Source organism: Hyaloscypha bicolor, assembly GCF_002865645.1.
Source record: "Hyaloscypha bicolor E unplaced genomic scaffold K444scaffold_126, whole genome shotgun sequence".
In the NCBI taxonomy this organism is placed as follows: Eukaryota; Fungi; Ascomycota; class Leotiomycetes; order Helotiales; family Hyaloscyphaceae; genus Hyaloscypha; species Hyaloscypha bicolor.
This window is the reverse complement of record NW_020194628.1, coordinates 2412370-2422422: the sequence shown is the minus strand read 5'-3', so window position 1 is coordinate 2422422 and position 10053 is coordinate 2412370. Positions and strand designations below refer to the sequence as shown.

The 10053-nt window shown below is 29.8% G+C and overlaps 1 protein-coding gene across 1 annotated transcript; it reads left to right on the top strand.

The window, feature by feature from the left end:
* Positions 1-6394: 6394 nt before the first annotated feature.
* On the top strand, positions 6395-7075 carry K444DRAFT_538873 (uncharacterized protein; the record flags this gene model as incomplete). The annotated part of the gene is made up of 2 exons (XM_024875578.1): positions 6395-6603; positions 6631-7075. Coding segments are annotated over 2 exons (654 nt in total), but the record flags the coding sequence as incomplete, so codon positions are not given.
* Between the last annotated feature and the right edge of the window lie 2978 nt (positions 7076-10053).

The following is a 10053-nucleotide window of genomic DNA, read 5'->3' as shown; positions in this document are numbered from 1 at the left end:
ATATTGGCTATATAAATATCTAATAATCAATGTAAAATGCGGAAGACTCTAGAGATGCAAAGCACCTTCTTTTTACTGATATGACTATATAGAGGAATGACTTAGACTATTTAGTTTATTTAAAGGGCGCTTGGAAGCTAGTGCTTTTAACCTATAACTACTATTATATACGGAAATTGGGGTATTAAATATCTAGTATTCTTCTAAAGAAACTAGTATTATTAAAAATGGTATATTAAGCAAGCGTGGGAAGGAAGAAGTAGAAGAAGTAAAAAAGTAGAAGGGAAGTAGAGAGTAGAAGAGTGGAATAAGTGAGAAGAAGTGGAAGAAGTGGAAGAAGTGGAAATAAGGGAGAAATAGGAGAGGAAATAGGAGAGGAAATGGGAGGAATAGGGGGAGAAATAGAGAAGGGGAATAGGGAAAAGGGAAAGGGAAAAGGGAGTAGGGAGAATTGCCATTTATACTTATTTTTCTTTTTTCCTTAAGTTTTTGTTTCAGGGATATGTCCCTAACTATTTACTACCTATATTGGAATTTGGGCCTGTATATAAGCTACTGAGATCACGCTAGCTTAGCTAGCCGTGCTATATAGTTCTAAAACTAATAAAGCACGTTAAAAGGAAAAAAAAAAAAAAAAAAAAAATGCTTTTAACCTATAATTACTATTATATACGGAAATTAGGATATTAAATATACTAGTATTCTTAAAAGAAACTAGTATATATATAAGAAAATGGCATATTAAGCGAAGTATAGAAGTAGAGGAAGTGGAAATAGGAGAGGAAATAGGAGAGGAAATAGGGGAGGAAATAGGAGAGGAAATAGGGAAGGAAATAGGAGAAGGGGAATAGGGGAAAAGGGAAATAGAGAATAGGAAAGGATTTGTGATTTATACTTATTTTCTTTATTTCCTTAAGTTTTTTATTCTAGGGGTATATTCCCAACTATTTATTATACCTATATTGGATTTTGGGCCTGTATATTAGCTACTGAGACATATGCTAGCTAGCTAGCCATACTATATAGTTCTAAACTAATAAAGTATATTAAAAGAAAAAAAATAAAAAAATAAAAAAAATAGTAATAGTAGGAATTATAGTAGTAGTAGCTTTTTTAATTACTAAATAAACCTTATATAGCTTAGAACTAGCTGAGTAAGTAGTACTTAAGTAATTAGAGTATTTAGTAATTATATAGGGGCATTTTTTGCCCTTTTTCTTATAGATAGAACAAAAATAGTTCTTAGTTATATAACCCTTACTATATAGTAAGTACTTAGGTTCCTTTTTATAAATAGAATCTAAGTACCTATATCTTATATATCTAGTATACTATATAGTACTAGAAATAGTATAGTATTTTACTACTTTAGTAAAGATCCCGGCTATAAGAAGTCTATTTTTAATAGCTCTATTAGCTTAAATCTCGGTAGGAAATGCCACTATTACTAAACCGGCTTACTAAAGGCCTAAGTCTCTTTTCTTTTTAGAAGTAGCCTAATAGGGCTGGCTAATAGGCTCTAGTTCCTTATTAAAGGTCTTAATTTCTTCTAAGACTAAGTCTATTCCTTTGGGTATATTAAATTTATAAATAAGTAAATTATAAATAATAACTTTATACTAAGGTTTTTCTTTTTATATACTTGTAACTAAGGGAAGTACTTCCTTTATAATAGCTTGATTTTGAACTAGAAAGTCAGAGTTGAATTCGGGAATAGTATTAACTATAATATTATCTTTTAAGGAAAGAGAGACTATAGAGATTACTAGTTCCTTAATTCTCTTAGAGTAGAAAGCAGTATTAAGCAAATTATAAGTAGAAATAGTAGAGAACAAGCTAGCCTGCTTTATATAAGCTAGTAGGAAGATGCTTTTCCTAGAGAGGGCTATAGATTTCGAGCTAGTATTACGAGTACTAGAACTACTAGTATTACGGGCACTAAGTAATTTATTAGTATTACGAGTACTACTATTACTAGTAAATATACTAGGGCCTTTTCCTTCCTGATTTTTGGACTTAGTATATAATACTATAGTCTAGTCTTTTTCCGAGTAAGATTATAGTTCTTGAGTAGTAATTTTAGCCCAAGTAGGCTTTTTGGGAGTAGTTTTAGCTTAAGTAGCTAGTTTGGCTTGAGTTCTTAACTGAATTTCGATCCGTTTAGTAGTATTTTCGAGGTTTACTATCTGGAAGGCTAGTAAAGTACTAGTATAGCAGATATAGCCGAATTCAGTATATTCTCTAAAGATTTCTACTAAATCTAGTAGTCGAGATTACTGGTCATATAACGGAGTAATAGTAATAACTTTGACTATTAAATCCCAGGCTTAATAAATTAGTAATTTAGCTTTATTCAAAGCTTAATTCTAATATTAGTAATAGTTTCTGTAGTTTTAGTATTCCTTATTAATATTACTATTAATATTACTTGTACTAGGGCCATGCTTTAGCCCATTCTAGAGACGGCTTAGTCGAGCCGTACTAGCTGAATTAGGCTAAGGAAAAGGGGCTGCGAGTTTGTCTAAAGAGATGGGATTTATAGCTAAATCGAATACGAATTGAGCTCCCTGGCTAAACCGAGCTAGTAGAGAGCTAGTAGGTAGGTCTAGCTATTTACTAGGGCTCTCTAGAAGCTCTCCGAGCTCTTAAAAGTTAATGGGAGGGGGGCTAGAGCCCGGGAGGTCAGGGGGGGCTATTTAGCCTATTCTAGCTCTACTTATAATAGGTTCTAGAGCCTGGGGCCAAAGGGCTAAGGTGTATTAAGTGAGTTCTGAAGGTAAGTAAAGTATAGGTATAAAAGTAAGAGAAGTAAAAAAACCGGAAAAAATACTATTATTATCCCGTTACCTATATCCCGTTACTTATATCCCGTTACCTATATCCCGTTGCCTATATTCTATTGCCTTCTAGATATATATAATATAGTTGCCTTACTAGAGAAATAGGCTTGAAATATACTAGAGATATTTAGAAAACTAAGCCTTTTTAGAACTAGTATATTATAGGATATATATATTTCCTTATAGCCTCCTATATTCTAGTTTTCCCTTCTTTAGCTTTGAATTATCTTTATAAGAGATCTTTTATCTTGCTTTCTAAGCCCTAAATACTATATCTATAATAGTATTTAAAGCTTACTTTTTTTAATTTTATAAAGAATTTCAAATAAACTAATTTAGAACTATTAGTAATATAGGTATTACTAAGATAACGAAATCTCAGAAATACAAGTAATAGATTCTAGAATAATAAAAGCAAAAAGCTTTAAAATCCTTAGAGGAATCAGATATTTATATCTTTATAAATATATACTAGTAATATATTAGAAATTCTTCCGAAAACCTGAAAATTAAAGAACCTTAAATAAAGGCTATTCTTTAACTAAGTCCTAAAGTAATAGATATATATAAGCTAGTAACCTGACTACTATCCTCAAGCCCTATCCTATAACCTTATAGGCCTTATATATATACCGGTAATAAGATTACTAAGGAAAATATAATAAAAGAAAAGTATAATAGATTAATTTCCTAAAATACTATATAACTAGAAACTATATTAACTTTTACTAAGGCTTCTAGTAAAGCTTTTATTAGTTTAGGTTATTCTATTAGTAGCCCTTCTCGAACTAAATATTCTATTAGTATTTCTGGAGAATTTATAAATAAGTCTATAGAAATAGAACTCTTTACTATTATTTCAAAGCTTCTGAATACTAATAACTATATTATTACTAGAGAGTTATATAAATAGGCCAAGAAGCCCGATCTCTTATTTTTAGATATTAATATTATTATAAAAAGCTACCGGAAAAATGTTTAGAGGACTCTTTTATATAAGAATACCTATAGTTATAATAAAGCTATTCTCGAGAATATTAAACTTTATAATACTAAACTTAAGAATAAAGTCAAATACTATATAGCTATAGTAGATTAGCTTATAGTAGCTCTAACTACTTCCGCTCTGGCTATTCTAAACTTCTCTTAAAAGAATTCCGAACTATTTTTTGCTTATTTTTATCCAGAATTCTTTATATTTTATACTTTTTTTAGAGATACTAGAATTACTAAGCTTCTAAATTCAACTCTTTTTACTAGAGATTATATTATTTTTAATAACTGGCTAGTTCAGATTAAGAATAAGCTATAAGGAAATACTAATTTATATTTCTTAGAGAATCTTAAGATTATTTATATTTCTAGTAAATTTACTAATAATATTCTTGCCCTAACTAATTCTTATATAAATAAAGATAGTTCGAATTAGTACTATTAGTTCTTAGAGTTCTACTCTTACCTAAAGAAGCTATTTTCTAATTCTAATAAGATATAGAACGCTTACTATAACTTTATTAAGCTTTAAATATACTTTAATATAAATATAACTTTTTTCCGGTTTTTTTTTATTTCTCTTACTTTTATACCCACACTTTACCTACCTTTAGAACTCACTCAATACACCTTAGCCCTTTGGCCCCAGGCTCTAGAACCTACTATAAGTAGAGCTAGAACAGGCTAAATGGCCCCCCCTAACCCCCCGGGCTCCAGCCCCTCTCCTATTGACTTTTAAGAGCTCGGAGAGCTTCCAGAGGGCCCTAGCGAGGAACTAGAGCTACCTACTAGCTCCCCACTAGCCCGGTTTAGCCAGGGAGCTCAATTCGCATTTGATTTAGCTATAAATCCCATCTCTTTAGACGAACTCGTAGCCCCTTTTCCTTAGCCTAATTTAGCTAGTACGGCTTAACTAAGCCGCCTCCAGAACGGGCTAAAGCATGGCCCTAGTATAAGTAATATTAATAGTAATATTAATAAGGAATACTAAAACCACGGAAACTATTACTAATACTAAAATTAAGCTTTGAATAAAGCTAAATTACTAATTTATTAAGCCCGGAACTTAATAGTTAAAGCCATTACTATTACCCCGTTATATAACTAGTAATCTCGACTACTAGATTTAGTAGAAATCTTTAGGAAATATACAGAATTCGGCCGTATTTACTATACTAGTACTTTACTAGCTTTATAGGTAGTAAACCTCGAAAATACCACTAAACGGATTAAAATTTAGTTAAGAACTCAAGCCAAGCTAGCTACTCAAGCTAAAACTACCTCCAAAAAGCCTACTTGGGCTAAAATTACTACTCAAGAACTATAAACATACTCGGAATCATACTCGGAAAAGAACTAGACTTTAGTATTATATACTAAGTCTAAAAATCAGGGAGGAAAAGGCCCTAGTATACTTACTAGTAGTAGTAGTACTCGTGGCACTAATAAACCACCTAGTATATGTAATACTAGTAGTTCTAGTACTTGTAATACCAGATCTATAGCCCTCTCTAGGAAATATACCTTCCTACTAGCTTATATAGAGCAGGCTAGCTTATTCTCTACTATTTCAACTCGTAATTTGCTTAATACTACTTTTTGCTCTAAGGAAATCAAGGAACTAGTAATCTCTATAGTTTCTCTTTCCTTAAAGGGTAATATTATAGTTAATACTACTCCCGAATTTAACTCTGACTTTCTGGTTCAAAATTAAGCTATTATAAAGGAAGTGCTTCCCTTAGTTATAAGTATATAAAAAGAAGAACCTTAGTATAAAGTTATTATCTATAGTCTACCGATTTATAAGTTTAATATACCCGAAGAAATAGACTTAGTCCTAGAAGAAATTAAGACCTTTAATAAGGGACTAGAGCCTATTAGCTAGCCCTATTAGGCTATTTCTAAGAAGAAAAGAGACTCAGGCCTCTAGTAAGCCGGTTTAGTAGTAGTAGTATTCCCTATCGAGATTTAAGCTAATAGAGCTATTAAAAATAGACTTCTTATAGCCGGGATCTTTACTAAAGTAGTAAAATACCATATTATTTCTAGTACTATATAGTATACTAGGTATATAGGGTACGGGTACTTAGATTCTATTTATAAAAAGAAACCTAAGTACTTACTATATAGTAAGAATCACGTAACTGAGAACCATTTTTGCTCTATTTATAAGAAAAAGAGTAAAAAATACCCTTATATAATTACTAAATACTTTAATTACTTAAGTACTACTTACTTAGCTAGTTCTAAGCTATATGAGGTTTACTTAGTAATTAAAAAAGCTACTACTACTATAATTCCTACTATTACTATTAATGAGTAGCTATATTAAAGTACTATAAGTTAATATAAATCATAATAGCTCTATTACTAAAAACGTCTTATAAATAGCTATAGAACTGGATATTAAAGTCCTAGTAATCCAGGAGCCTTGGGTAATAGCAGGAAATAATAATCGGGAATATTATTCTATTATATACTCTAGCTATTTCCAAATACTCCCGAATTATAGTACCCTGAGGCCTAGAACCCTATTTTATATAGCTTGCGAACTGCAAGCTAGTCTAGCCTTAAACTCACTAAGTAATCCTGATTACTTAATTATAGACTTAAGTCTAGGTATACTAAAAATGCAGCTAATTAATTTCTATAATATAATTTACCTAGAAGACCCTAATAGTATATTAACTATATTAAGAGAGAATATCTTACTTATTATTCTCTATAATAGCTCTTTATTACTAGGTGATTTTAATATATATTATCCTTAGTAGGATTCCCTTAAACCTTAAAGTAGTTATATAGTTTATTTAATTAACTATATAGAGAACTATTCTCTAAGGCTATTAAATAAACCAGGGGAAGGTATCTTCTATAGACCTAATATATCTATTTCTTCCGTATTAGACTTAAGTTTTACTACTAGTAGAATAGTAACTAAGATTAAAAACTGGCAAGTATTACTAGACTTAGGTTCTAATTACTTCGGGGTTCTATTTACTATTAGTAAGTCGACTTATAGCTCTAGTTCTAATCTAGTTAGATTTAATACTAAGAAAGCGGACTGGGCTAAATTTATAAGCTACCTTATTAATAGCCTTAAGAATATACCTTTTCTATTTACTAGTATATCTGGAAACCATAAACTAGACCTATTAGTAGAAGACTTTACTAATAGAATAGTAAAAGCAGCTAGTAATAATATTCCAAAATCTACTACTAGTTCGTATTCTAAACCCTAGTAAAATAAGGACTTAAAGACCTTATATAAATTAATATTATACTATAGCTATAAGTCTAAAGCTTCAGGATATACTCTCTATAAATAAGAACTCTAAAATACAAAAAATACTTATTTTAATACTATTAAGAGTACTAAGCTAGTATACTAGAATAAGTTCTTAGAGAATAAAGACCCCTAGTTAATTTTTAAAGCTATAAAATATACTAAAGATACTATATATTAACTTATTTCTAGTATCTTAGATAATAGTTCAAATAAGCTAAAATCGACTTTCTAAGAGAAGTATAATATTTTTAGAACTATACTTTTCTTATTACTTTCTATTACTAAGCCTACTAGTTTAATAAACTATAGGTCTAGCTTAAAGTAGAACTGGCCTATTTTATCTAAAATAGAGCTAGAATAAGCCTATATTTCTAAGGTAAAGGGGAAAACCCCTGGACTAGACTTAGTTACTTAAGAGATTATAGTTCATATTTATAGAGTTTCTCTAGATATCTTTTATAGGCTATATTTCTTATTTATTAATAAGGAATATTACCCTAAAGTCTGGAAACAAGCTACTAGCTTTATTCTAAAGAAATTAGGGAAACCAAACTATTCCCTACCTAAAGCATATCGAGTTATTTTCCTACTTAATTACTTAGGGAAGGTTTTTGAGAGAATACTAGCTAGGCGACTTAGTTATTTAGCCGAGACTAGTAACCTACTATACTACTCCCAAATAGGAGATAGGCTTTATAAGTCAGCTATTAATACTACTTTACTATTATAAAATAAAATAGAATTAAATAAGTTCTATAAGCTGAAAACTAGTACTCTTTTTCTAGATATTAAAGGCGCCTTTGATCACGTGTCCAAGAATAGGCTATTACAGATTATGATTAGTTTATTACTACTTACTAGCCTTATTTTATAGGTATTATTATTTCTAGACAACCAAGTATTATAACTAGCTTTTAATAATAGTATTGAAGTATTTAGGTCTATACTTACTAGCATTTCATAAGGCAGCCCTATATCCCCTATACTATTCCTTATCTATATTCGAGACTTATTTAAGTTAGTAAATATCAAATTCAGATCTTATTTAGATAATATATCCCTTATTATTATTTCTAAAAGTCTAAAGAAAAATATTAAGACTCTAGAAAGAGAAGTAAAGAATATAGTTAATTTAGGGAAAAAGAATACTATTAGCTTTAATATAGATAAAACAGAGCTTATTTATTTTAATAATTCCAAAAATAAGCCTAGTCTAAAACTACCTAATAGGAAACTAGTTTCCCCTAGTAAAGTAGTCAAATAACTAGAGATCTATTTTAATGAAAATCTCAGATTTAAGAAATATATAGCCTATAGGGCTTCTAAAGCAAAACAAGTCTTTTATAGGGTATAGAGACTTATAAATATATTATATAGCTTATCTCCTTTTGTAATTAGATAGCTATATTTAGCCTATATTACTAGTATAATAGACTATGGTTCTATACTATAATAGAAGACTAAAAGTAAAGCTCAAATTCGGCCTTTATAAGTAATTCAAAACCTAGCCCTAAGGAAAACCCTAGAAATATTCAAAACTACTCCTATTATTTCTATAGAGATCGAATTAGCTTTAGTTCCACCTATTATAAGGCTAAACCATAATTAATATTAATATGCCTTCCGTATTCTTAAACTAAGTCTAAAATACCCTATTAGACTAGAGTTCGAGAAGTCCTTCTAAAGATCCCGTAATTTAGAACTAGTAGAATCTAATATAGACTCTATTTATAATCTAAATACTAATCTAAAGCGAAATCATATGGCTAAAAAGTCTCAAATAAAAACTATAGTAGACTCTATTAGTAATCTAATAGACCCTAAAGACCTAGAAACTATAAGATACTTTTATTTTGCTTCTTGGGATAGAGAAGTGCCTTATAAAATTACTATATTAAAAGAGCCAAAGGAAGAGACTACTATATTATATAACTTCTATCTAAAGACTTTATATAATAATAGCTTTATACTATCTATATATATAAATAGATCTTAAACTGAAAAAGGACTTGGAATAGGCCTAGGGCTCGTAGTTTATAATTATAAAACCCCTTATATTCCGGTTATAGCTAAATATAGAGAAAGCCAGAATATAGGAGCTAGTACTATAGTCTATAATAGAGAACTAGAAGGCGTTACTAGAGCTATTAAGTATACTAGTAGTAAAGTAAAGAGAGGAGAGCTTTTTAATATCTTTATAGATAACTAAGCTAGTTTACTAAGATTAAAAACTCCTTCTAATAAGCCAGGACAAAGTTAATAGATTAGAGCTATACTAGCTACTAAGGCCCTTAAAGCTAAAGGAGCTAATATAGAACTAATCTGGATTCCAGGGCATATAGATATAATAGGAAATAAAGAAGTAGACGAACTAGCTAAGCTAGGTACTACTTCTCTTATATTAGAACCTGAATTAGTAAAAACCTCCTTTGCTTTCCTAGGGATTAAAATTAATAAAGTTAAGAAACTAGAATACAGACTACTTTTAGAATCTTATACTAAACCGAAAACCCAGCTAGAATTATATAGTAATATATATCCGTAGAAAGTATCCAGAAAGATAAACTTATCTTTAGGAACTTTTAGGCCCCTAGCTAGTGCCTTCTTCTAGCTAAAGCTAGGCCACGGATATTTAAAGTCCTATTTATATAGGCTAAATATAATATCTAATAATAAATGTAAATGTGGAAAGACTAAGAATATAAAGCACTTCCTTTTATACTATATACTATATAGGGAGGAATGACTTAGACTATTTAGTCTATTTAAAGGAAGCTTGGAAGCTAGTGCTTTTAACCTATAATTACTATTATATACGGAAATTAGGATATTAAATATACTAGTATTCTTAAAAGAAACTAGTATATATATAAGAAAATGGTATATTGAGCAAAGTATAGAAGTAGAAGAAGTAGAAGAAGTGGAAGAAGT